At 44.3% G+C, this 27,802-nt stretch overlaps 2 protein-coding genes across 8 annotated transcripts; one reads left to right on the top strand and one right to left on the bottom strand.

Annotated features, from left to right (window-relative positions):
- c2h1orf35 (chromosome 2 C1orf35 homolog) lies at positions 1-7,408 on the bottom strand. The gene is made up of 8 exons (XM_066716249.1): positions 6,953-7,408; positions 4,979-5,129; positions 4,737-4,782; positions 4,151-4,233; positions 3,936-4,008; positions 3,496-3,578; positions 2,915-3,055; positions 1-1,095 (listed from the first exon to the last, which is right to left on the bottom strand). The coding sequence occupies exons 1-8, from the start codon at positions 7,047-7,049 to the stop codon at positions 834-836; spliced, it is 936 nt and encodes a 311-aa protein (XP_066572346.1). The 5' UTR covers positions 7,050-7,408; the 3' UTR covers positions 1-833.
- Positions 6,521-27,686, top strand: guk1a (guanylate kinase 1a). Of its 7 annotated transcripts, none has more exons than XM_066716250.1 (9): positions 6,521-6,736; positions 17,584-17,697; positions 18,007-18,048; positions 19,541-19,615; positions 22,326-22,422; positions 23,920-24,058; positions 24,377-24,461; positions 24,939-25,024; positions 25,424-27,686. In XM_066716250.1, exons 1-9 carry the CDS (start codon positions 6,685-6,687, stop codon positions 25,457-25,459), a joined length of 726 nt encoding a protein of 241 aa, XP_066572347.1. In that variant the 5' UTR covers positions 6,521-6,684; the 3' UTR covers positions 25,460-27,686. The 7 variants fall into 7 exon arrangements, with proteins under 7 accessions (XP_066572347.1, XP_066572353.1, XP_066572348.1 ...); XM_066716251.1 differs by lacking the exon at positions 6,521-6,736 and adding an exon at positions 8,498-8,601; XM_066716253.1 differs by lacking the exon at positions 6,521-6,736 and adding an exon at positions 14,594-14,717.
- Positions 27,687-27,802: the final 116 nt, after the last annotated feature.

The raw sequence follows: 27,802 nt of genomic DNA, 5'->3' as shown, positions 1-27,802 counted from the left end.
TTTTATATTTCTCAAAAATAATTTATTTCAAAAAACAGACCAGCAGAAGACAGCAACGCTGGTTGGACAGCATCATTTGCACACTTTCTCCAGAATTACAGCGCAGAGAGAGAAATTAGTTGCTTGCGCATTCAGTTTGTTGAATAGATGGACAACCACAGACAGAGACAACTTTACCTTCAAAATGATTTGCAATCAGGTCTAAAATCAACACGGTAAAAACAGTTCAAGAGCTACCCACTCCCGGCAAAAGGAAATCAGATTTGGCAGAAAAAAACAAGTCCTTTATAAACATAGACATTGGTAACATAATAAAAACACAAAAGCAAACCATTCTCATTCATGGACAGAACTAGCTTATTCCCGTTGCTTTATTTACACATTACATGTCTGTCATGGATGCTCTATTAGATTCTGCTGGGACTGACACAAATAAAGAAGAAACAACATGGGAAACACTAATTCGCTCTCTCTTTCTGCGCGGAGGCTGAGAAACGAGATGCAGCCACACCGGTTGGAGCCCTTAGTCAGCCACACGCTCTGTGATAAAAACACGTGGCTTTAGAATAATGGAATGGATCACTGTGTAGCAGGAAATGCACTTAATCCAATGCTCCCTCCACAGCTTCCAGGTACCGTGGGGCAACTCATGTTAGCGCACAGAGCCCTTGGCCTTGCTCACCTACAGCAGTAACCCGCTAGGTTAACAACAATAACAAAGGCCCCATTTCTCTCACTTTGATTTGTTTGCCGTTATTTATTTTTCCTGAGCCTTGAACTCCATCATTAAACCACAGCAACCCCCCACCACCCCCCCGGCTCTCTCTCCCTCATCAATCGTCCGAGTCGGTGTCGTGGCGGCGCTTGTGGCCGTGTGCGGGAGGGGACCGGGCTGGATGCCGGCTGTCGCGGTGGTGGTGGTGGTGGTGGTGGTGGTGGGGGGGGGGGCAGCCCAAGGAGGAGTCCCTGTCGTGGCGCTGCTGCCTGCCGCGGGGGGGGCCGTGCCGCTCGGCCCCCGCCTCCCCCGAAGAATAGCTGTCACGGCGGCCGGCACCGCTCTGACGCCCGCATGATGGATGAGCAGCCTCTCTGCTCCTGAGGAGAGTGCGCACACACAAAGAGAGAGAGAGCGGATCAGTGAATGAAAGAGGGCATGAATGGGTGGATGGATGGGGGAGTGAAAGACACTGAAAGAATAGAAGGAAAACAGGACAGGTCAGCTGGGCTTGTTAGTGAGAGGCTCTCTTCTCGGCCCTCCGCACGGTAGGATCACGCAGGGACACGCCACTCGCTCACATGGTTAACGGGGGGGCTGCATCTCACACACTGTGTTTCAACGTCTAAAGGAGATGGTTCATGTGACCCAGTGACAGAGGTTCCCACTCGGATACGGACTCGGGCCCTTCCTCCTCCCAATTCAGAGACTGGCTGCTTTTACAGTTGGTTTTGAACCATTGTCTGAGCCACACCTCTGTGATGCCCTCCTGTTTGCTCTGAATCAGTGAATGTATATATTCATCCCAGCACCGGGCTCACTAGACCTCAGCAACACACAGGGAAAAGGCAATTTTTTTCCCCATTGAATTGTCCAAATAAGATAATTTCTGGCAGGTTGTAGGTAGTGTTTCCAGCCCAGGGACCTGGGGCACCGAAAACCCGGGCTACCCGGCCAATTTCTCATCCCCAGGTTTGTCGAAAACAAAACAAAAACATACTTGCGTGCACAGCTCAACAGCGAATGGATTCTTTTGTGTATTTTTTCATTCGGTGAGAAGATTGAAGCGAGAATGTTCTTTCAATAACCTGTCGGCAAAACCTATAATATAATAGAGCACTATTGCAAAATACAAGGAGTTCAAGAACAATGTTCCGATCCAAGCTTGGTTTGGTTCTACTTCCTACAAGAAGAACTCAACCTTGTCGATATGGCCTGGGGTTCTAGTTTAATTAATAAAATAAGGGGAAAGATTTCAGGAGTTCAGTCAACTAATATGTTTGATGAGTCTAACTGTGTGGCAGGGTGAGGCGTGTGCCTGCAAGGTGCCGTGGCGCGCATGCTGTGCTGAAAGCATTGGATAATCGCATTTGAGAGAGAGAGAGAGAGAGAGAGAGAGAAAGAGAAGCGCCATCAGAAAGATTGAGTGAGTTTAGTGTTTTTTATATTCTTATTTTTGTTTCCATATTGCTTATTTTTCCTATTTATATGCCTATGAAATAATTTGTCATCAAGCCCGGGTGCCCCGGGGACCCTGGGTTTATACATTTTACACTCCAAAAACCTGGGCCTGGAATTTTCTCCAGGTTTTGGAAACGCTAGCTGTAGGGCTGCTGGAGGCTGCTCTCTACAGGGGGACTAGTGAACACGTGGAGTGCTCTCTGTCAGCGATAAATGTGCTGTGAACGCGGTGTCAGAACTGCAGCAGGAGTCTTCCTGCTCCTATAAGAAGGCCTCTGGCTCCCCCTTGTGTCCATCATACCCATTTGATGAACAACTCCCCTGCTAGAGCACCTCCCTCTATTTTGAAGTCGCTTACTCTTATTTATTACTGTACGATTTTCGGGATGCTGGGAACTCCACACCCAGTGGACTCACCTGATCCGATAGTAAAGGTATCTTGAGTAGGTGCCAGATATACAAAACAAAATGCTGAAAGAAGCTTTAGAAATATTCAGTATGTAAGCAAAGTCAGTGTGCAGCAGCTTCTAAACAATGTCACTGCGTTGGAGAAAAGGCCTCAGCACAGATCACAGTAAACAGTCAGACTCAGATTTACATCTTCTTTGAGGCTATCATGAGACACAGTGGCGATAAAAGGTTTCCCGTCAGGACTGGGGCATCAACAATCAACGTCGCACAGTCACTAGCTGACAGTAACACACACGAGCCCCGCACGACTCACAGGCACTCGCCTACCTTCTGCCGTCATCCTCCGATTCCGACTCCGAGGAAGACGACCGTCTCTTGTGGTGTTTTTTCGTCTTCTTTTTATCTTTCTTCTTCTTTTTCTCCTTTTTGCTCTTCTTTTCCTTTTTCATTTTCTTTTTGCTCTCCGTCCTAGAGGCAAGCATTTCAGGATCTTAGCTGATGTGCCGTGACCGCCTTACGACCACTTTTCCAATACATATTTAAAAATAATAATGATTCTACCAGCTGTCCTACACAATTTACAATACACATTGTGTATGTGTGTCCGTCTGCGAGTCTGCGTGTGTGTATGTGCGTGTTTGTGTCTGCGCGTGTGTGTGTGTGTCTGTGTGTATCCTTTCAAATTCAGGTTGTGTTTTAAGTGTCTTGGAAAAGAGGCTTTTGCTTTAAATAATTTACTACACAAACCAAATAACTCTGGCCTCAACTACAGTCTGTGGCTCAGAGACAGGTGGACTCAGAACAGGGACGGGACGGTTGTGGATTGTGTGCAGTGTAGCTGATTTAAATGCAAGTTAAATGCAATTCACTGAACTGTCCATAGAAGTAGACCAGACCCCTGTCGTTACCTCTGGCTCTGCGTGTTGTCCTCTCTGCTCTCTGTCTCCCCCTTGTGGGCGGAGGCCTCTTGCTGGCCTTGCACTTTGTGATGCTGCGAAGATTTCAGGCAAAACAAGGTTTTAAACTGAGCAGCAAAGTGTTCGCATTGTGATGAAGGAAGCATCTGAGTCTGTGCATGTAGGATTGTTTTAACATTTCTGAATTCCCCAGGATGGTTTAAGCAGACGACAATACACTACATGAGCAACTGCAAAAAACTAGCAGATCATCTCAACTACTTTCTGAGAAAGAATCTGCATTGGTTAAGACATTCATTTAAAAACATGAAATAACACAAATCAGTTCAGTTAGATCCTACCCAAAGATATTTTGTACTAAATGCTTTTACTGACTTCATGAATGCCCCTTAAGATAAAGCTCTAATATTATCAGTACAGAGTAAACATACTGTGAAAACCGCTAGGCCCATCTTTGCAGCTTCCTTGTCTTGTTTGGACAGCATGACTTTACTGGCACCGGAGCTGCAGGAAGAGACGCATTCAACTTTGAATACAGAGCAGAGTGATCTCACAGTACAGATTTAGTAATACAAATTGATCAGTGAATTGCTTAATTAATCAATTAATGAAATCGACACAGATCTCATGTCCAGAAGCACCTCACCTGGAGCTCCCCAGTCCAGAGACCCTGTCCACGTCCCGAACGTCTCGCTCAGCCCCCTCCCTGCGGCAAACGTCAGCCAGGTCCTGAGCAGCAGACAGGCAGAGAGAGAGCGAGAGAGAGACTTATAAATGTACACAGCACCTGCATAATCTAGCAGCTTCAGAGACTGCTTTGTTATCTGACTGAGGACAGACTTTCCAAGCTGCACAAACAGATGCAAGGTCTAGCTTTGAAACATCTGGGTATCTTCTGGAATGAATAAGGCAGGAAATTCATGAGTTTCACAATACAAGTACGTTATGTGAAACGGAGAATATAATCACTAATGTATTACCATAATATTACTAAATGTGCTTGCCATTACATTGTTTATTGCCTCACAGTCTTTATTGTGCATGCTATTGCAGGTCTCAGTGCAACACTTTGTCTGCCTTGCTTCCAAAAATGTAATGTTTTCTTTATTGTATTTTTGTATTATTTTTTCACTGCTCCAGCTCAGTCTTTGACCAAGTGGTTCACAAGCCATCCAACCACACAGACTTTGCACACTTAAGGCTAAGTGTACCTGTGTTTGTTAATTACTAACCTCTTTGGTAAGGCCGGTAGGTTGTCTTTTCACATTCTTGTAGCCCCTGCAAAAAGAGGAGAAAAATGTCATTATACAATTATGATTAAAAACTAACATCCTGATGAGAAAACCTCTTACAAAATCAAGTTTCTTTCATATCACCCATTACTACAATTGCCTTTCAACTCTATTTCTATGTTCTAATGACACCAGAACGTGTGCTGCACAGACATTTCCCACAATCCCCTGCAGGTACCCACAGGGCCGACATCAGAGCCTCCTGCTCCGCCTGCCGCACGGCCGCCAGCTCCTCCTCCCGCGACTGCGCCGCTCCGCTCTTCTTATCCTTGGCGTACCAGCTCAGGTCGCGGCCCTTCTGCCAGCGGCCCACCGGAGCCATCAGGGAGTTCCCTGCCGGACATCACAAAGGGGATTTATTATTTATTTATTCATGTGATCGACCCCTTTATTCAAAGCCACTGGCACTCCAGTCCAGCCACACTGCAAACTTAACCAGTACAGAAGTTTCACAAACCAACCAAGGTATTATAGAAACAATGCAATACATTTGAACTGCAAGGGAGTTCTTAATAACAATGAGCTAGTATTAACATAATATTGTCTTAATATGATTTAAAGTGAGGTAATGTCCTGTTTTCCAAAATATTCAACACCTTAAACTGCTCTTTTTCTCTATAATAATCTCACTTTAAGAAGCTTGCGTCTTATTATCTTATTTCAGGTTACTTCATAATACAAACAACTTGCCTAAAACGTAAAGTTAATCTAACTGATGTCTCTGGACAAAAACTACATGATGGTCCCGAGCTTTCTTCCAATCACTGACTGTAACAAAGAGAAGACGTTGACCTCAATTCGAGCACAGTATACAACTCATTCATTTTAATATAGGGTATATACACCGATCAGCCATAACATTATGACCACCTGTCTAATATTGAGTAGGTCCCCCTTTTGACACCAAAACAGCCCTGACCCGTCGAGGCATGGACTCCACTAGACCTCTGAAGGTGTGCTGTGGTATCTGACACCAAGACGTTAGCAGCAGATCCTTTAAGTCCTGTAAGTTGCGAGGTGGGGCCTCCATGGATCGGACTTGTTTGTCCAGCACATCCCACAGATGCTCGATTGGATTGAGAACCAGCATTCACTTTTTCAGCAATTTGAGCTACAGTAGCTCGTCTGTTGGATCAGCCTTAGCCCCCATGTGCATCAATGAGCCTTGGCCGCCCATGACCCTGTCGCTGGTAATTTACAGATATATTTACTTAATTTTAAGATATCTGAAATACATTTGGAGAAATCTCAAAATAACTTCTATATATCTGTAGCATCTATAGTTGAGATACCTTCAATTCATTTTTAGATATCTGTAAATTACTTCTAGTTCATGCAGAGAGATCTACAAATCATTTCAAGATATCTGTAATTGACTTCCAGTTACATAGAATCGAGTGAACGAGAAGTGATCATCTTGGGCTACATACAGGAAATCATTTACTGATATCTTGAAATTATTTGCAGATATTTCTAAATGATCAGGAAGTAGTTTGAAGATATGTTTAAACAATTTAAAGATCCGAGACCTTGTCTTGCCATAATACTCGGACTGTGTACGGTTATTTGCTTTTTGAAATACAAATTCACTGGGGATGCATGATGGAATTCGGCATGACTATACTGGGAACACAAGCTCACCATTAAACAAGCCCACTGACTGCAGTGGCAACATTGTAGCTCTGCATTTTAACTACACATGCCCACTGCCTGTAACTGGCAGCCTGGTGCCCCGGGTTCAGGCGCAGCGCAGCAGCGGGCGGCATCCCCTGCGAGGAAAGACGGCAGGCGGCGCAGACACGGGGATATCCGCCGCGGATGAAACGGTATTGAGTGGGAAACACTGGATCGGTTTCCGTTCCTCTAGAGGCAACACACCATTATCTGTATGCAAACAATCCGCCAAGATTGTGTGATGAAGGAGCAGAGAAGGGGACAAGGTAAGAATCCCACTGGATTAGATTATCCTGTAAGAACCGCGGAATCGATGCATTGTTCTGCTGCGCGGTTTACACTGGTTCCCGACGCCTCGGCTGCCTGATTCATTAGGACGTCACACACAGTTTCTGATTTAAAAACTGAGCCTCCGTGTCTGTCCCTGCGCGGCGGGTCTGACCGCGCACAGCCGGCCGGGAGTGTGTGTGCGCGGGTCTTACCCAGGTAGTTTTCTCGGTGCTTGTCGCCCTTCACGTCATCCCAGTTGAACTGGTCCTGGCCGCCCCTCACGCCGCCCGACCGCGAAGAGCCGAACATGTTTTGCTCACCGGTAAACAAATAACAAAACTGAGTCAAAGTTGGTATGAAAACGAGCCCTTGTGCCACATGTGCGTTTCGCTGCGCGGCCTGTCCAATCCGGGGACTTTCCTGAGCGGCGTGCCCCGGGTGGCTTCACTCAGAGAGGCGAGCGCCCGCCGGGTAACGCTGCCGTGGTGCGGACCGCGATGCAGAAACGACAAGAAAGGATTGTGGGTTTACTGGTATGAAACCAACAAACACGCACTGGGCATAGGAGAGAGTTTAAAGTAAAAGCGGCTTATTTCCTGTACGGCCGTGGTATCCCGCCCCCCCGTCTGCGCCGGTGCTGAGTGTCGCTGTGCGGGATCCGCGGCTCAGGGGTTAATCTGCTCTAATCTGCAGCGGCATACTGTGGGTTATTTAAAGTGTTTTATTGGTAAAGGAGGGGAATACAAAAAAAAGCTCAGTCTTTATGGTGCTAAAGATCAAAATAATAATAATAATAATAATAATAATAATAATAATAAACTACCTTATTTTGCACAGCACTAACTTAAACCATTAGGCTATATACTGTACTGTAAACGAATGGCACTATTTATATATTTTACCCCTCTTACCTAAACTAATATATTTACAATCATGTTTGCATTTTTCAGTTTTGTTTGTATGTTCAGTTTATGTGTTTATATATATATATATAATTATTATTATTATTATTATTTACTTTTAAATCAATTATTCTGTCCTGGGAATCGTGTTTAAGTTTATCAATACTATCAATTTCAACACTAATAACTCACCGCTAACGAAATACCCCCTTCATTTGAGGAATCAATTTCTACACGTTTATTCAAGGAAATGTGGGATTATAATAATAATAAAAACTAGTTAAACAATAATTAATTACTTAAATCTATGGAAATTAAAAAACATAAATGAATAACAATAACCACAACAGCTGTATAACAGACCTTTGTTCAGCCCCTGAAAGAGCACTATATAACCACTATATAATCCTATACAAAAATAAATTGTGCATAAATATAAGAACATAATATGCCACTTTATTTATTGCTGTCTTTGTTTGCTTTATTTGTCAAAGATGGAAAGCAGTGTGAATATGAATTCCCCTGTCCCTCCATGGAGGAAATTAAACCAGAATATAATTGTGAAGATGGGAGAATGCGTGCCAATTACATTCAAGTTTAGTGTCTTTCAGCATTAAAAGGGCAGGTTGTGTTTCTGCACTGATGCGATCTGTGCCTCAATACCAGCAGACGCAGAGCAGGGGCACATGGGCGGTGATATGAATGATACAATATAACTCGCCCGTAGCGCCTGGTCCTGTGCTGCTCGCTGACGTCATTACCCTGCGCCCCGAGCAACGGAAGACGATGCGGCCGCGATGCCGTGTAACCATGGCGACGTGTTCCCTGTCGTCCCGCCGTGATGACGTAGCAGCGCAGCCTGTGAGTGATGGCTCTCCTGCGGGAGGACGGCTAGTGAGCGGCGGGGCGGCGGGGCACACGGCACATGTATCTCAGGGTTTTCTCCAGACTGCTGTCCGGTAGGTGCAAAAGATCCGGGAGCAATGCGAGGTTTGTCCCGCTGAAGCAGTGAGGGCAGATGCCAGGCGGGCAGGATGTGAAGGCGTTTCCGTGATCCCTCACGCCATCCTCTCTGTGCCTGCGCCGGACACGCAAACAGCGCAGGCATGTTTGCACGCATGTTTGCACGCATGTTTGCACGCATGCCTGTCCGGGACGGTAACAGAGACGGTGATGCCTGTCGGTAAGAGTCGCTAACCAAGACTTGAACACACTCACAAGGCAGTACATGCCTAGCTGTATAAATGGGTATATGTAAAAAAATAATGTGATATCTTGTAACAATTGTAAATCACCCTGGATAACGGTGTCTGCTAAGATATCGAGTAATAATAATAAATGACCACAAATTAGCGTTAAACTGGTTGAGTGTGCAAGATAAAATCAAAATTGGAGCAAAAACAATAGAAAAAAAAGCACTGCAGTTGAATTGTACAGTAGAAAGGATTTAAAATCATATTGCTGTTTTGCATTTGTGCATTTGATGGATTTCTGTAATGGTTTGAGGAACTGTCACCAGCAGACTGCATCCTGTCGTTAATGAGTCCTTAATGAAGCACACATGGTCCGCTGCTCACATGCGTTCAATAGCAAAGGCATGATGCCAGTTTTCAACATCCCATTTTGACTTCTCTGCACCCACTTATCAAATCTTTTGGTTGAAATGCTTTTTGTATAAATCAGAAAAACCCGGTCATGTGGCTGGAGGAGTACAGAGTCCTCTTTACCAGTAACAACATTTTCAGTTCGAGAGTTGATGGTAATAAAAAATAAATGGCTTTGTAAGGTGTACTTTGTGTTGCTTCTGCAAAGTCTCTTATCTGGGCCGTGTCCCACTCTAGTGCATTTCTCTAAAGCCGGTGGAAACCTTCAGGCAGTGTAAAACCCGTGGATATAAAGACGATCCAACTTGGTGGTTTTGACCCTTTATCCTTGAACATTTGCTTAGGCCAGATTGACAGCAAACAAAAAATATGCTTTAGATTATCTGTGCTACCCTGTTCCAGCCCCGACCTACGTATTGTTTTGCTGATAACAAGTTACACTTCTCCCTTTTACTCTGTGAAAAATATCTTTAGTTTCACTTTCACCTATCAGTGTTTCTAAACTAACATCTTTAAAGGTTAGTCAGTGAAATTCAAGTGTTTGCGTTGCGCATGGAAGACACTGCTTTTCTTTATTCTCAGTCAGGGAAGTAGGACAAGGTGTGTTATTGCAACCATAGTGCCTGCTGCCTTTGTAATTTAACTAAAGATTTACAGATATAGATATTTATTAATTTCACCATCGCTGGTAGAAACCTGATTGTTATTTAAAGTCTTGGGTTTTTTCTGACCTCTTGCTTTTTGGATTAATTGACCAACTGGATGTGATTTACATTAGAGAAGCACAACAATGCATAGGCCTACATATTTCTCAGTAAGTTAAGTTTTCATTTTATTTTTTTGTAGGGTTAACTGCAGGATTAAGTACATGAGCCCATGTGCATTGTGTCCGTGAGATTGTTTGTATAACGCGATTCATAAGGTCCTGTATCTGTCCAAGACCAGGACTAAGGAAAACTGCTCCACAGTGCGCATGGATGTCACTCTAATCCCTCAAGGTCTCAGAGTTCAACAGTCAAAACCACTCGCATTTTATTGGTTTATAATCTTTAGTCAAGCACATGTAGACGTTTACAATCCATTATTTAAAGGCCATATATTACTATTTCATGTAATCAGTTTCTCTGTCTTTATAGAATCGCTGTATATTTTATACAATAGAAAATAAAAAATTAAAACAATTCCTGGCATCATCCATTTCTGGTTAACAATTCAAGCCATGGACAGGGAGTGAACATCAGTACCACACGTTCTACTACAGCTGTTTCCTGAATAATGCAGTAGTGGCGGCACTGTGAACAACCACAATGAGAATTGGAAAATCAGCTGTGCACCTGTAATACTGTAATCTAATGATATGAGCCGTAATTTATAAGGCAAGTAAATCCTGCTTTACGACAAACAAACAAATGCATACAAAAATTGGATGGAACTGAAATGACTGTAATACAGGCCACAAATAGGAAATTTATGTGGACAATATAGATATACCTGACACTTATTAGTCCCACAGCTGTAACATTTGGAGCTCTGAACACAAACCTGTAATTAAAAACGAATTGGGGGATCCTTTCAAAAACAATTGATTATCATTGCCTTCACTACTGGTGTAACAACTCCTGAAACAACCACTGACCCACACACTTTGCCTGCATGCACTGTGTTTTTTTGGAAGATTAGCTGCACCTTTTTCAATTGCTAAACATAGACTACCTCTTCAGAGAACTGCAGCCTGTTTGGATATGAAGTCTTCCAGCTGTCATTCAAACAACACTGACTTAAATTGATAACATGACAAATAACAGGCTAATAATAATAAACTATATTTCCATTCAGTGGCTTTTGAGGATGATCAGACCTGATCTCGTCGGTTTGGGCTTTATTATAATTTACTCAACATGGAGTCTGGTTGCCAAGGATAAGCCCTATTGTTGCACTCATTTTTTATACCCGTTATTTATCTTGGTTTCATGACACACATTTAGGAACATTAGAGGTTTTAATATACAGTATGTAATAACAAATGCTGTTGAACCAGACAATCCACAGCGAATGGTTTTCGACCGAATGCATTTAGCCTGAAATGAAAAAGGTTAAAGCTACTTCAGCTGGGGCTGCCTTTACAACTGTGTGTAATGTGAAGGGCCAGAGCCCTGATTTTGACAGCTCCAATTAATAGCTGCTAATTTCCCGAGGGGATACACTTGTGTGAATGCCACTGTCACCCGCAGGTGTCAGGGAGGGCCGCGTGTGGTTTCTCGCACAGGGCAAGGTGTGGAAAAGAGACCAGCTTCTCGGGCCCAGATTGACACGGCTCCTTTATGAGTAATTGTCGGCCTCTTTATTCCCCTGTGTGCACCACTCTCCAAGCTTATTGCTTGTCACACGTACAGGCTGTGTAAGTGTGTAGTACTACACAGTGCAAAGACCGCATTAATCTCTCTTTACTGCAGCTGCCATAGCTTGTACTAAGGTTCACTTTATTATTCCCCACATTTTTCTGTTAGACCACTTCACACAATGTAATCTTTGTGTTTCTGGTAAGTTTCTGGTGCAGTTGTATATTTGAACATGAGATGCTATGTGTGAATAAATATACATTTTAATAATAATCAAAGGCACTTGTTAACGCTTGTTTTGCAAGGTCTATCGGGCTCGTCACAGTGGCAATGTTGTTGATGTATGTATTTCCTTTATTAATTGAATATTGCAGGTCTGTGTTTTCTTTTACACAAGGTGGCAGTATTTCCTCAAATGAAAACCACTGCAGGTCTAGAGCTGGAATTTAAATTTACTACATTGAATTGAGGTGAAACTGGAATTGGGAAAGGGAATTGACCCCGACTTGACTTCCTCATTCTTCTCAATATTAGGGCTGCTCTGTGGTGCCGTCCCCAGCCCCTCGCCAAGTGCTTGAAACTGCTGCCATATTTCAACAAAACTGACAGTTTTGTTATCGGTGCTGGAGCACATTCTTTCCGTGGGTAATGCATGTGTTAATTCTGTTATCCGTGCATTAAAAAGTGTTAGTGTTTCTGTCTTCCAAACTCTGAGTAATGTTTCTAGCTTCCCTGTCCCCCAATCAGAAGAATCAATTTTTTTGTCGAGTGTTTGTTTGAAAAGTGTACTAACCAGGCAAAGCACACACCCAATGACTCACTACATTATCTCTGTCTAACTCAGAGGTTTACAAATAACTGCAAATTAAAGTAAATAGAAACGGATACTGTTAATCAGATGTAAACGAACGCTGTGTGTATACTCCATCTGGAATGGCTGCATGGCCAAATGTGGACAGATTTGTCACGTAACATGGTGTCAGAGGTCTGACTGAACATCCCCTTCCTGCTTGCCAACCATCAGCTGTTTTGCTTTTGGTTCCAGCCAGATTGCAGCTCCCAATGTTTAGAAGCTTGTAACTTCACAAAGGAAGTGAGTTGAGTATTATCAATATTTTATTTTCCAGAAATAGAGAAATAATCGCGGTCTCTGAGCCACATTTAGGAAGCTTTTCAGTGTTGCAGCCCTCAAATCCAGTGTGGTGTGATTTTGGCAGAGGGGCACAGTCTTCAGTTTCGGTTTTACGCTGGATATCTGTCCAAGGTACTGTTCTTCTGTCGCCGTTGTAGAGTCATTTTCAAAAGCTAGGCACAAAAAGGCCATATGAGAATTACGTGTCTCTTTCATTTCTGGTATTGTGGGACTAAAAATATTCTGCGTACAGAGCGCATCTTGTTTACCAGATCAAGGCTTGGGAGACTAAATTAGCAGGGTATCGTACCAGCACACAGTCTGTCAGATGTCTGAAAGCACAATGTAATCCTCTTTGGGGGCTATTTTACTCTTCTTGCTCTGCAATCAGCTTAAAGCTGGACTGGAGAGATCTCCCCTGGCCTCGGTCACTGCCGAAGCATAGAGAAGAAGGTCACTGATTAGTCTAGGGCAGGTCTAGTTGACCCTTTTCCTCCTCATGGGGGGGGGGAGTTTGGCACACATTTCAAAACATTTGCACCATGAATACCTGTGTATTTAATTGAAATCACATGCCAGTCTCCATTAAGTTCCCATCCTCCTCTGAGCAACTGGTGAAAGCTTAGACCAGTGTCTGTGTGTTATTTCAAGACTGATTATACTTTCTGCTATTCAGATGCTTGTCAAACCCAGTGCTAAAACTCAGAGGAAATACTTGTGGGAATTATACAGCCTAGACATTCAGCACGAAATGAAGACACACCTTAAACAGTCTTAAGACAAACATCATAAACAGCTTCTTATCCTCGGCACATGCCTGCCTGCGCTTAGGCTAATTAACAGCATGCATCAGGTTTAACTCACTGCTCACTGTCTTGAATCTGCAGTTTTGGCTCCTATCCTGATTAAATCAGGCCAGGACTGTCTTAGCAGGGAGCCGGGGTCTACATTGACCCAACTGTTTTTCATCTTGGTCCAATTAGTGCAGTTGGACACCTTAGCCAAGATGTCAAGCTTGACCTACTCCTCCAGTTTACAGGGTGAAACAGGTTGATGTCTCAGAAAGAGGAAGCACCGTATGTTGACCATAAGTGTAGGGCCTCTCTTTTGGGCAGCTACAAATCGAGAAACCAAATATTGACCCCTTAACCGGTAAACATCTATTTTAAATGCATAACTTGAACCTGTGGCTCAATATTTGCACTTTATTATGTGCAGCATCCAGAGCTCTGGATTTTAAAGTTCTTTCATAATTTATTTTTCTATATCCTCCCCACCCTCCTAGTTTCCAGTGGGCACACCCTGTAATTACAAGTGCTCTGTAGAAAAAATGCATCGTGTGGTTCTGGTGAATTGCGAGAGATTTGTACAAAATGAGCAGCGTTGTTGTGTCCTGAAACCTACCTGTTTGGTTGAAAGCATGACTGCGTCCTCTTGCAGTTGATGGGCTGATTACTGGCCTGCTCTGGACTGTCCACTGGTCAGTGCTTCCGTTTGGAGTGGCCACTGCCGTCGTTCTGAAAATAGCCTACTGAACGTCAGTCCTAACATCTGCCAGGGGGTTGTGGTGGTGTTGTAATGTTTTTTGTTACTTCCTTTGTTTTGGTTTTCTTCAGGACTAAAGCATGACTATATTTAAAGTACGATGAGCGGTCTGCTGTTAAACAACTGCCAGAAAACTGAATTTGGTGCGTGTGCGTGTGCTTGTGTGTGTGTGTGTAAACTGCAGCCGAGGGGGGTGCAGTGAGGAGACCTGTCCTGTGTACGCTCCAGGGCTGTATCTCGCCCCCGGCCTGTGCGCTGCAGCAGATGAGCAGATGTCTGGGCTGCACAGTTTCCATTGGCTGGCGCTGAAGAGGAGTGGTAATTAGTTTTGGCAGCAGGCTGTCCCTGAGTCTCTTCATACTGAGCCTCCACGCTGCCTCCACATCCATTCAGAGCTGTCGCTTACTCGCACAACGCACGCCCTGACCTCCCTCTCGCACAACTCCTCCACTGAGGTAAGGTAGAGCAGCTTGGTTCGGCGTGTAGGAAACTCGTCTCTCTCTCTCCTGGGATCTGCTTATCGTTGCTGTGCAGACCTGGACTCTGTGAGCCGATACTGTATCTGAGTTTTGTTGTCTGTCGGAGAGCTGATTAAGGCACTTGCTGTACTGTACTGTGCACAAGCGTGTGTGTTTATCTTCTGAGAGAGATTGACAGAACTCAGCAGCAACACAACTAAATTGTAAGCTTTATTTAGTTGAAGTTTATTTTTAAGAAGGGTTGACTGTATTGATCATTGTAATCTGTTTTATGAAGGCATTGATACAGATGTGCTGTGTGTGTGGGGGTTGACAAGTTTAATCCTAGCCATTAGAAATGTTTTCCCTCAGTTTTGCACACCAAGGTTTTAAACATATAACACCAGCAGAATGTATATAATTCAAGGTGATCTGTGGAGCAGTGTAAAGGATGTTTATTGTCATGTTGTCATCCTTATTGGGTAGTGTGCTTATTTTAGTGTGGAATGGAAGAACTTAGCAGTGAATTTGATAACAGGTTCCAATATATTTTTGTATTTGTTTAATATATATATAAAAAATATATAAATAATTTTAAATGATTCCGATTTTTCAAAAGGTGGAAATTGTACAATATGTATGCATGTAGATTTGTTTTATTTAAATGTTTAAAACCGTAAGAAGGATACTTTTGTTTAGGTCAGCTAAAATGCATCCTCCATTGAGAAATACATTCCCTCCTATTGTATTACTCTGTTCTCTGCAATCGATTTTAATGATCTTGCAGGCTTTTATTCACTGAGAAGAGGGAATGTGCCTGGTCTCATCTGTCAGTGCTAACCTTAAACCTGTATTTCTTGCTTGAACGTCCCAAACCAGTTCTGCTGCTCTGGGGTTTCTTTAGACTTAAAATGATGGCAGAGTAGAGGAGATATGAAATGTAGAAGTGTGTGTCCTGGTATTTTTCTTTTAATATAATTGCATAATTAAACATTGCACTGACACTGCATGCCTGTAACCCATTTTGCATTTCTTCCCACTCCTGGTCAGTTTTTAGTTCCTCTCAAACCTGTACATTCATAGACCACCTGTAAAATAAAATTCATGTTGTGTCAAGGGACATTTAAAAAAATAAATAATAATTTACAGTTTTTCAAAGCCTGTTTTGTGGTCCTTTAAATTTAGAAGCCCTGTGAATATCCAATTAATAGATTATCCCAAGACTGCAATCAGGCACTGGGAGCTAATGACATCCTCACTCCCTGACTGGGTGAGTGTGTCTCTCTGGAAACATGTCTTGTGTTTTGTTGCCATCTTCTTTTGTGGAAATGCACGGTACATGTTAATAAGCGCTCTGAAACTATTAATATCTGATTATTTTTGCGGGGTATTCAGGTTCTTGTATTCATGTCTTGGTTCACGCAAACTGCTTCATGTGTCTTTTATGCTTGGACTTCTTATTGAAAACCAAACATTTACATTTTGCTGTGGTAATACAGTGAAACGTGGTGCAAATGTCAGACTGGGGCACAAGAAGGAACCAGACCGAGGAGAAGGGTGTCGGGACTGAATCGGGACCGGACCGCACTCAGGCGCTGTGTGGCAGTGTTTGGATCAGCCTACAAGAGATGCTTGTGCACAGTGCAGTAACTGTACATTGATGATGAGATTCTGTCACAGTGACTGTCTTCCAGCACTGAACAAACTGGTGCTATTGTGAGATGCACCTTGAAAGACAAGAAATTCTGCGGCTGCTGATGTTTTCTGAAAGAGTAATGTATCAGGGATGTGAATCTGGACACTTTTGGGGCTTCGGCTCGTCTGCGAGTTCTGACAAATTCCATGGTTCTGTTTCTTAAAGCGCGGGGATCTTGAGCCGACCGATTGATCGAGAACTGTTTTGTCAGTATCGGACAAATCATGCTCATGTGACCCACTGGCTGAGTCAGATAAGATGTGGAGTGAAACACCACTGACCACAAAGCAGAGAGAATAATATATTATAAGGCATTCATATAATAGTTTTAAAATAACTATTCAAAGTTATTAGTAGTAATAAAGTATTAGTGTATTTAAAGTCCTAGTTTCATTTTATCAATGGAGGAAAAATAATCCCTGTGAAAACCTGTGATGGAGTAGTGTTGTGTAAAAGGACCGTTTAATTCCCCTCGGGGATGGATGGGAAAAACACATCTCACAGAATAGGTAAACAACATCTGTTTCCAGCACAGGAAGCAGGTATGACAGAGAGGACTGCCCTGGATGGCTGCTCTGCTGTCGCTTCGGACCCTTGAGAAACTCATCGTATTGCGTCCGATTTCACAGAATTAAAGCATGTGGTCGAGTAAGCCTCGGACCAGTCGAATCATTATCCTCCACGCAAGCAGACATAAAACCTCTTTGCTGGAGGAGCGCTAGATCTTAGCTCAGGTGCTTTTAGGTTGATGTTCAGTTTAATCCATTAATTGGCCTGGGTTGACCACCTAAGATGTGCTCTCGGCTAAACGCTAAATACACGTTCAGCCTCTTCCTGCTGGCATTCTGTCCCAGCTAATCCAGCAGACGTCGGGTGTCCGGATATATGTAGACAAGTTACATACACCCTCGAGAGCGTGGACTAATACAGTGGCTCCGACCTGTCCAGCAGCATCAGGCTTCCAGTGACGACTCTTCTCAGTTGTGTATATAACTGTTGTCTACATCGATAAACGGGAGTCCTTGCTTTGCTGAGCTCGGAGGAGTCAGCTTTATTTACCGGACTGTATTTGCTTACTAAGTGTTGGGAAAGCTTAGGGAACCAGTTTCTGTAGTTGCGGAGTTTCAATACTAAATCTCGCTTCCTCTCTCTCTCCGTGTTGTCCAGCAATGGCAGGACCAAGACCTGTGGTGCTGAGTGGGCCGTCCGGCGCTGGGAAGAGCACCCTCCTCAAGCGCCTTCTCAAGGAGTACGAGGGCGTCTTCGGCTTCAGTGTCTCACGTACGTATCTGCCCATCTGCCCCTTCTCCCCTGAGGAAGTCACCCTGCTTCTTCTCGCCGTACCTTCCAGGATCTGTGTATCTGCAATCACGGCAGGGAAGATATTTAAAAATGGCATTTCTCAATGAAAATGCAGTAAATAAACCAAAATTAACATGCCATTAGTGGATGTAGAGGTCTGTGCAGACATAAATCCTGAAGAGCTCGCGATCTAATGTGTTCTTCCTGAGAACGGCTGCGTAGCCCGAGCCAAGATGGTTGAACTAAGACGACGTGATCATCTCGGTTACTCTGCTCTTCTGTTTCCAGATACGACAAGAAACCCCCGCCCTGGAGAGGAAAACGGCAAAGGTAAGGACAAGCTGTGTCTGTACCGGTGCTGGGAAACACGGGGTAACTGGTTTTCCCTTATGGAAGACTCCTATTCATGTATATTGCATTCGTAATGTATTTATAAAGCACTGTACTTAGTTGAATGAGTATTATCAATAAATTAGTATTCCTTATGATGCAGTACCTCATTTTGCATTGTGAAAGCATTGCATGGGTCCGATCAGCACTTCTGGTCTGAGCTAAAGAGCCTATCGCTGTCCAGCTTCTTCCCATCTGCAGTAGCCAGTGCCGTGAAGATCGTGTCTGATTAGGCTCTCGCGGAAGCCTGCATACGTTCTGCTGCGTTTGCATCCCCTTAAGTACCACCGGTGCACGTCTCATGTTTAGACTCTCTGCTGGAGCTCTCCGGGTCAGGGCTGACAGAACCGTGTATCAATCCCCGTGTAGAGATCTCCTGTGGACTTTTGCTGTAGAGATCCCCTTCTGCCGTAAAGAAGGTTGTGAGGTCTGCCTGCAGGCCGAGCTACCCCTGGCCTTCACCCCCTCCATCAGCTGGCAGCCAAGGACAGGCGGTGTAGCTGCACGATGTATTCAATGCTCTGGTTTGAGGGGTTTATTTACTTACGCCACAACTCATTAGTGGCTTCTCCTTTCTTGATCTTAACTAAAAGTCAAGTTAAGTACTGTGGAGTAGTGGTTAGGGCTCTGGACTGGAAGGTTGTGGGTTATAATCCTGGGTGGGGCAGTGCTGTTGTACCCTTGAGCAAGGTACTTGCTCCAGTAAATGCCCAGCTGTATAAATGGGTACTCTGGTATATCCGTGTGCTTAAAATAATAATAATAATAATAATAATAAAGCGTGGACACTCAATATATATATAGTACACACTTGCAGAACATCTTGCTCTCTCTGTATCCGTGTTTGCTTCAGAGCTTGGTGCCCGTTTCTGTGAACGGGTCCCTAATGTGGGCTGTGGGGATTGGTAGTTACTATAGCATTGCAGCTCTTGGGAAATTAAATTTCAAGGCACCGCTGTCGTCACTGTTTTTAAACATCGAATGTTGTCCCGTGACTGGGTTTCTGTAGCGGCCACTGAACAATTTACAAAGGTTTATTTAGTGGCAGCTTGACCGTGAGTGTTTTGATCGGACCGCGTGCAGAGCTCCTCAGCCGGGTCTGCTCAGCTCCACGTTCGCCTTGAATATGCAGTGTTGTCATGGCCTTCTGGGGGGCCGATTCAGCCTGAAGGTGCACTTACTGTAGATAAGATTTTGATTTCCTCCCCCCCCACTATTTTATGTTATTGTGACCTCTTTTTTTCCCTTCCAGAGGCTGTTAAAGTGCGTCTACTTTAGTCTAGAGACATTGAGGCAAAGTTCAGTGCTTCTTACTCCCAAGTGTACCGCATTGACGACCTCCCCCAGATCTGCGCTATCATGCAGGTCTCAGCCTAAACTACATTTTAATTTTAAAATTTGATTTATTCCCTTCTGTTTATTTTCTCCATAGGCTTGCACTGTCTTCCTTTCCTTCTTGAAGCGACAACTTTATTGCCCCTAGCAGATGTCCTCTCGCCAAATGGAGGTGTAAATTCCCTACCCTTTATCGATCTGTGCTTTTGAATCGCAAACCGTACGATTGAAATCACTTCATAGTTCTCGTTTGTCTCGGATCACACGCTTTGGGGGTTATTTTCTCAAAGGACAGAAATGGCCAGATATTGGTTAAAAGAAAATTATATACTTCAGTTTGAAACCGTGATTCCAGAATATATTTTTTTGTGTGTGTTTTTTTCCTGACCAAAAAAATGCCAGAATTGCACTTTGGAGTAAAAAGCTTTTGAAAATAGCCCCCTTTATTTGTCATAGGGGTTTTCTTGCATGTGATACACAAGAAGCACCCCTACAGAAGATCTTAGGATGTCCAGTTGATTCCCAGTAGATTTTAGTTAATTGCTCGGTTGTGTCCTCTGTACCATAGATTAGATCTTTACCTGTCATTGGCAGTACAACTTATTTCATATTCTGTATTTCTTTGTTTATATCAGCCATTATTGCCCTTGGATGGAGAATAACCCATTTATTCAGATCATGAACTGAATCGTTACAGGTGGACAGGCTTGAGTGAACCAGTGGGGTGTTTATTCCTTGCTGGTAGGGGAGACGCTGACAGTCAGAGTGCTGCCAGAAGGGCACCTTCTCTCCCAATGACTCTTGCAGCAATGTCCTCGACTCGTCTTCCAGTGCTATGCAGAAGAGGATGTACTTTACAGGGAGGGAGGTCTTGTTTAAATGTATATTCTGTCCTGTGATGAACCATCATGTGAGAGGCTGAACTGGTTTGCCTGCATGTCTGCAGGGAGGTGGCAACCATAGTGATGAGAAGCAGGCTTTTCTTGATAAGTTGACAGAAGTCTGGCTTTTTCCGTTCCTCAGCACAAGCTTAAAGTCTAGCTGAGTAAGTTACCATAGGAGATCATTGAATTCCGGCTCTCAGATTAACTGAATCCGGCTAATTAGCATGTAATTTAACATGATCTCTGCCCGAGAGGAGTCAAACTGACAAAAATTGAAATGTTTCCTATGACACGCCTCCTAGCTGCTGGTCATTTTAACATCTAATTAAAATAGGTTGTATTTTATTTACATGTATTCAATTTGTGAACCCCTTTATTAGTTGTTGTTAGTCTCTTGTTTGTTTCTGCTTGGCTGAGGCAGCTCTCCACTCTAGTAGAAATAGGGCAAAAAATGATTTGACTGGATAAATGGGTTTCATCCAATTTTAAAAACCTATAAATTCCCATAATGTTGTATTGCTAATGAGATGTAATAAAATAGCTTGTTAGTGATGTGGTGGTTACCTGTGAATGTTCATGTTGCTACTATTACCGATCCATGTATTAGCCCCTGAGCTGCACTGTTCAGTGTCCTGTCTCGTGGTAGCTGAAGCCTTCCTTGTTCTGTGTCTGTATCTATCAATCCATTTGTATTTGGTATAGTGCCCTTCGTAAGGCTGCCACAGAACACTTCACAGAATATAACATCATTCTTTATAATCTTACACCTGCGTATTGCCTTCTGTTTGGCTAGATGAGTCCTAGATCCCCCTCCCAGGATCATTATAGGTTTATTTTTTCTGGAAGGTGTTGTTTCCCTGTGCCGTAGAGTGTGACCAAAGCTAGACATCTGCTCGCTCGGCAGAGTCCAGTACGCATGGCTTCGGCAGACAAATGTAGTTTCAGTCCGGGAGATATTTTGTTTCCTCAGATTCTGAAAGTGAATAAAATGTGAAAGTGGCAGAATACAGACGGCTCTTTATCATACGTCCCCAGAACTGTGCAGGGGTTTAAAATGCAGTGCACTGAGCTGTTGTGACTCCCACAGGTCGGAGGTCTTTGATCTGCTTTTCTAGTCCATAGTTGAAGCTCTAGCACAGAGGATTGTATTCAGGGTTTTTGTTGAGCTCTTCAGGATACCTGGCAGAGCACCACCTTGGCATTAATCACCACCGATGTACCAGTACCTAAGCATCTTAAAAGCAGGAGGAAGACTTGGGTTCAGCCGGGACTCGCTGCAATGTGAAGACACCTCACAGTCCAGCAAGGCCTCGCACATTACAGCTCCTGCTCCAAGTTTCTTCACTTGGATCTCCAGTCAAAACAAAAACCATAACATACAAGTCTAGACTGTAAAACGTGAAATTCAGAGACCACATGTTTTTATTTAATTATTAGTGTTCTTAAAATATTGTTGGATTAAAGATAAATAAAACAAATGCTGTTTCTGGTCTCTGCTAGAATGCACATAGGCCAGATTGTGTGTGATTGATGTATACTGTGTATGTGGCTCATTATGAACATTTGTCCACGGTAATATTCGCATCCAGCTGTCACGGTAGTGGGTGTCTTAAAGGAGCAACTCCTTTATATATTTATTGGTATTTTACTTCAATTCATTTTCTCAGAAATCCTAAAATTATATTTTTATGGAGTGTCTTTTAAAATGGTATCCTACTCGGAAAACACAGAACATCTACATTTTGCAATTCAGTAAAAATCTAAAGCTAAAACAATATTCAGCCAAGCCAAGCTGGTAGTGGTCAGTCTTTCCTGGCAGTAGTGGACATCAGGAAGTGTCTGTGCAGCTCACACATATGGTCTCTGTGTTGTCGTCTGTGGTGGCGACTGTGCTGTGTCTCCTGCTCCTCCCGTAGCGAGGTGAAGCCCGACAGAGCGTGCCTCAAGACGAGCCTTGTGTTCTTTCATGTTAACGATTTCCTTTGTGTTTCGCTGAAGATTACCATTATGTGACCAGGGAGGTGATGCAGAGGAGGATAGAGGCTGGAGAATTCATTGAGAACGCGGAGTTCTCCGGGAACATGTACGGGACCAGGTAAGCATCGTGCATCCGGCACTCGGCCCTGCTGCTTCTTGGAGGGTTGGGTTTTTGTTTTGTTTTTCCCCCTCCACTGGTTCTGGTCCCCACCATTTTCAGAATGCTAGGGGCACAGTGGCATTCCACACACAGTGGAGGATCATGGGATCTATCAACAGCCATCTGTCTTCACTGCACTTCTTTCCATCACCATGAACCTCGACAGAAGCTTAGGAAGAAGCCCTGTATCCGAGTCATCACGTCCCAATAATGGTCGCCCCTCTCCCTACCTGCTCACGTGTTGGGGATTTACATTAAGCAACAGATAAGCCCCACTACAGTAATTAAGCACGGGGTTCTCAGAGGGTTGTCAGCCGTCACGTTTTCTGTATCGTTCCCAGTGCATTAGAGTGAACTCCTATCTGGAGGTTCACAATATCAGGCCAAGTCAGAGGGATTGGATTAGACCTATATCAGCAGTCTGGCTGAGACGACGATGGGTCAAAGTCTTGACCTGGATGCCAGCCGAGATCGGGAGCCAGTGAAGGGAGTGATGTATCTCTCACATTGGTTTTCATTTAATTTGTATGGCAGATTTTCACTTGTGTCTCTTAATTTAATATGTATTTTCAGCAAAAATGTATAATTAAAAAATGCAATTTAAATCCTAAGTTTTACTAAACTTACGAATAGATGTTTTTGACAGATCTGAAATCTTAAATACAAGTTTAGCAGTGATTGCAAATGCTGATGGGGCTCTACAGGCCCTGTACAGCCCCTCACCCTCAGCGCCTGACACGAGGCCACCTGCACGTCTGTTTATATGCTCGGGCGGCCATTAATCACCTTAAGGAACCTTATCAAACATAATTACCCCAGCTGCTTATCCGTTGCTTACTGCTAATCTATGTCCGTGGTCGGGGGGGCTGACTCCCCAGTCAGAGACGGGCAGTTGTGTGGATTTGGAAACGCCGGGCCGAGGCTGCGCTCGGACACCTGCGTCACTGGGTTTACAGGAGCAGACTGTGCCCCAGTGCTGCAGGGGTTTACAGGGGCTCCGTTTATTTCAGCTTTACCAGCATGGGAGTTTATTGGGTCATTATTTCCCAGGTTTTGCCCCTGACGCAAGACCGCTTCATATAGTCGCTCAAGCCGAAGTCACAGGAAGCAGACATTGTATTTATTTATGGCTGTGTTCATTTAATAAGCTTTATTCAGCAGTTTGCTGTGGAGCACATCGAGACGTGATTTACGAGTGAAAGGAATTGAGAATTGTTTTGGTAACATTAATCTGATCCTGATGCAGAAGTCAGAGTACAGGGTCTGAGTGCTGTGGAACTGTTTAACTGCCAGCTGTAAAAGACTGAGGATCCACAGATGGGTTTCGTCAGCGATGCGAGTTGTGTACTACGAGCACGCTCATCGTGTATTGTGTAGCTATGCAATGAAGTGCGGTGTCGGGGGCGGTGTGCATGGCAGAGACGCCCGGATTCACGCAGGCTCTTCTCTCCACAGCAAAGCATCGGTGCAGGACGTCCAGGCCAAGAACCTTATCTGCATCCTGGACATCGACATGCAGGGCGTGAGGAACATCAAGCAGACCGACCTCAACCCCATCTATGTGTCCATCCAGCCGCCCTCCATGGCCATTCTGGTGAGCGCCCGGTCCAAAACTCACCCACAACTTACAGACGCAGAGGACACACTGTGCCCAATACACGAGTCACGATCAGCCCCCTCTGACAGTCAAGTTTGTTCTTGTGTCACTGGAGGTGTGTTGAGTCCATGGGAAACCGCGGCAAAACCACAGTAATGCCGTGTTCAGAGTGCGTTTCCCCAGGGTAACCCTGCTGGAGGCAGTCCCGATGGGCACTGGGAGCTGCAGCAACGGTGTGGAGGCCCACGTATCTGCCAGAGGCTCACACATAGTGAAGTCACTGGTCTGATCTTATTCGTGTTTTGTCTCCTTCAGGAAAAGAGGCTACGAGACCGACAGACCGAGACCGAGGAGAGCTTACAGAAGCGCTTGGCTGCAGCTCAGGCCGACATGGAGATCAGTGAGTGAGAAACGTTTCTGAAGACCCAAACCTCCACGAGGACCAGCCTCGGGAGCCGCCGTGCCTCAGAGCGGCCTGAAGCCCGGATCAGTGCCGCGCTTCGCCAGAGCACACGGATCTCACACCAGGCATTCCTAGAAACAGACGGCCCGATTGTGTAGAACCGCATAACCTGGCTTTGCTTTCCCTCCCGAATTTAAAACTAGTCATTTTCTGAGCATCGCTACTCATCCACAAAGGACTTCCGGTCTGAGCCTCAGTCATGTTGGAGAATATCGTGTATCAGTACTGCCCCCCCATGTGTGCGTGTGCGTGTGCGTGTCTTATTCCAGCCGGCAGTGTGGCCCTTTGTCTTCCTGAGAAAGACGCATTGAGAGGCAGGTGAAGTGGACAGTCTAGAGCCACATTTGAACATGTTGGGAAACAGGGCTGAAAATCTCTCTCTCTCTCTCGCTCTTTTTTTTTTTTTTTTTTCAGGCAATGAACCTGGTCTGTTTGATGTTGTAATTGTTAACGACGACCTGGAAGAAGCTTATGGGAAATTAAAAGGCGTTCTCATTGAGGTCAGTCTCAGTGTTTTACATCATTGTGTCATTGTGTCAGAGACCAGAATAACACATCTCTGTATGACTGCTTACTGCTTACTACTGTTTACTGCTTAAAAAACAGGCCAAGCTTCCGATCCCTTATTTTGTCCTTACAGTGTCATCAAAGGATGATATAAGGCTTATTGTGAGACTTGCATTTAAAAGAGGTCGTAACTTTCCTTTTTTCTGATTAAAAATGTTTGATGTCTTTTTTGATTTGTGTAAAACCTACCCTTTAAAAATGCACAGATGTGAAACAACATGCTTCAGCCCAAAGTGTTTCCTTAGAGCTGTGACTGTGTTTCACCACTCGATCGATCCCACGCCCGGGAGAAGCTGTCCCCCAAAAACCCGACAATTTATTTTTCTCGACAGGAAATCGAGAAAGTCCAGGAAGCCAAGAAGTCGTAGAAGGGGAACCCCGGCGCAGTCTGCCTCGCAGGGACCTCCTGACACAACACCGGCCTTCCTCTGCGGTTCCCATCATTCCCTCTGCTGGAGCACTAACCAGAACCAGCAGCCCACCGGTTGCGTTTTAACTGCAGATTTTACCTTAGGAGTCCCCAGGTAGATTTTTAACATGTTTGTGAAAGTGAAGATACTTTAATATTTTCTAGGTTTACATGTATATAATTAGAAGGCCATTTTATCTTTTTTTCCTGTACCTGGTGGTTAATAACCCCACACTTTTTTTTATATTTAAATTATATACTTCTGAATTTCCTGTACAGTACAATGCATTCGAGCTCTGTGCTGCCAGAGACTGTAATTGTCGCCGGACTGTTTCCTTGCCTCGGCCGAGTGTCGTCATTAAAGCAGGGCAGCGTTAACAATCAATTATCTCGTGTACGGACACAGAAAACATATTGAACGAAGACGTATCCTTATGCATGGATCTGTGAGACTTCGCTCATTCCAGTAATGCTGTGGGGGGGGGTGTAGGTGGCGAACGCACTCAGAAGTGCGTCCGGGGCAGCTGGCGGTGGCTGGCAGACGTTTTTTCTTTCCGTTAGCATGTGGAGCATTCGTTGAGGTTATCCATCTATAATTATTCCACAAGCCACCCAACTGCATGCATCCATTTTCTGTCTTGCCTTTCCGAGTTGCCTGCGGACACTTGGCCGATCGGTCTGACTGCCAGGATAGTTCGCGGCACTGCGGTGATGCTGCTCGGGTTGTCTCTGTACCGGGAGCGTGGGCATCCCCTGACTGAGGAGAGACGCTCTTCTGTCACCTCAGGAATTGGCTCGTACGTGTGCATTTAAAATAAATCCATAATACATTGCTGTTTGGGCGCTGCAGCTGGAACAGTGCACTCTTGCGCTAACGTTTGCCAGCTCAGCGCATGTCATGTCAGGGAATGTCTTCTCAATCACTTCCATTCCAGAAGCTTTTTAAAATCGATACAGTTCCATCCCGACTTCCGTCTGAGGGTCACAGCCATTGTCACACCCCAGCCAACGATGTCCTTCATCGCTTGGCCTCACAGTCACTCGAGATCTGTCCTCCAAACCTGAACACACGGACGGTACCAGAAACTACCAGAGCCGCGGCGGGGATTTAGATTCAGGCCGGCGTCCATGAGTGGCAGAGGAAGGAACAAATCGGTTGTTTCGGAGTCCTCTGTAATCAAGAGACTTTGGAAATCTGGGTCAGCTAACCCGGGTGTTTTGTATTCTTCGAGGCCATATATCTGTATTGTAGCCAAGGCATCCCCAGCTAAGAAGCCAAGGCGGCTTTCTAGTCTGATTATCTGCGTCTGGCATAGGGGTACATTGTAGGTTGATCTTTCTGGGCTCAATACTTTGACAGTGTGACGTACATTTATAAATCCATATACCTGACCCACACATCGGATAAGCAATCCACTTCTCACACACCATCTAACGTGCTATAAACACAAATATCATGGCTATATGTATGTTTATACAGATGTAACCTGTAATGTACTGTAATATGTTATAGAGTGGCCCTTATATCTTGTAGAGAGCATTGAGGATGTTTAATTAACAAAAAAGGTAAAAACAGGGGTGGAAAGTGTACAAAAAATAGAATCTGAAAAAAAAGATCTGATGATGTAAATATACGTACTGCTGCTTGCATGCACAGTCCACACATTCGAGAACTTCCTGGAGTCGTTTTTAAGATGATTGGATTCGGCCATCTCTTTGTTTTTGTTTTTTGTTTTTTTAATTATCTGAGTTTTGATATTTCTAGGTGGTAAAGTTGCCGAATTTTATATTGTATGTGTTGTTTTATATATTTTTTAAAAAAGACAGCAGTTTGTGTTTGTTTTGTGAGGAGCCCTGGTTAGTTTACGATGAGCGCCGATCTCCGATGTCAATGTCTTACTCTGAGGTCGACTGGACGACCTGGACGGCGTAATAATGCAAAGAGTGTCACAGAGAGGGCGGTTCTGTGGAAAGGAGATCCTGAATTAAAACAAAAAAAAATCATGTAACTAGGAATTTTAAAGGAATAAGTACACTTAACCATCCACACTTACTTGAAATGCGCTATTGGTTCAGTAGTAAAACTGAAATCTCTTCCACCAGCGTCTGTATGACGAGTGTGTGTTTCTGTGCAACGTGTCCTGTATGCTGCTGTGCTATCTGAATAAATCCCACGTGAGACACTCCATACATCGACAGTGTGATCATTTGTCTCCAGATTCCCTCCCTCAGGGGCCCGAGGGCCAACGTCACGGGCAAGACTTTTAAACTGCATCGAAGTGCGAAGCAAGATCTCCAGGCC

The sequence above is a fragment of the Amia ocellicauda genome, chromosome 2, assembly GCF_036373705.1.
Source record: "Amia ocellicauda isolate fAmiCal2 chromosome 2, fAmiCal2.hap1, whole genome shotgun sequence".
Taxonomy (NCBI): Eukaryota; Metazoa; Chordata; class Actinopteri; order Amiiformes; family Amiidae; genus Amia; species Amia ocellicauda.
This window is presented reverse-complemented; position numbering and strand designations above follow the sequence as displayed.

What these genes read in the sequence shown, in the direction of transcription:
- guk1a (XM_066716250.1), top strand. Translation starts at nt 6,685, where the DNA reads ATGCAAACAATCCGCCAAGATTGTGTGATGAAGGAGCAGAGAAGGGGA. An exon ending in GGAGCAGAGAAGGGGACAAG is followed by an intron (nt 6,737 to 17,583) that starts GTAAGAATCCCA and finishes CGTGTTGTCCAG; the next exon opens with CAATGGCAGGACCAAGACCT. An exon ending in GGGAACATGTACGGGACCAG is followed by an intron (nt 22,423 to 23,919) that starts GTAAGCATCGTG and finishes TTCTCTCCACAG; the next exon opens with CAAAGCATCGGTGCAGGACG.
- c2h1orf35 (XM_066716249.1), bottom strand. Translation starts at nt 7,049, where the DNA reads ATGTTCGGCTCTTCGCGGTCGGGCGGCGTGAGGGGCGGCCAGGACCAG. An exon ending in TGGGCCTAGCGGTTTTCACA is followed by an intron (nt 3,579 to 3,935) that starts GTATGTTTACTC and finishes AAATCTTCGCAG; the next exon opens with CATCACAAAGTGCAAGGCCA. An exon ending in GACAACACGCAGAGCCAGAG is followed by an intron (nt 3,056 to 3,495) that starts GTAACGACAGGG and finishes GCTTGCCTCTAG; the next exon opens with GACGGAGAGCAAAAAGAAAA.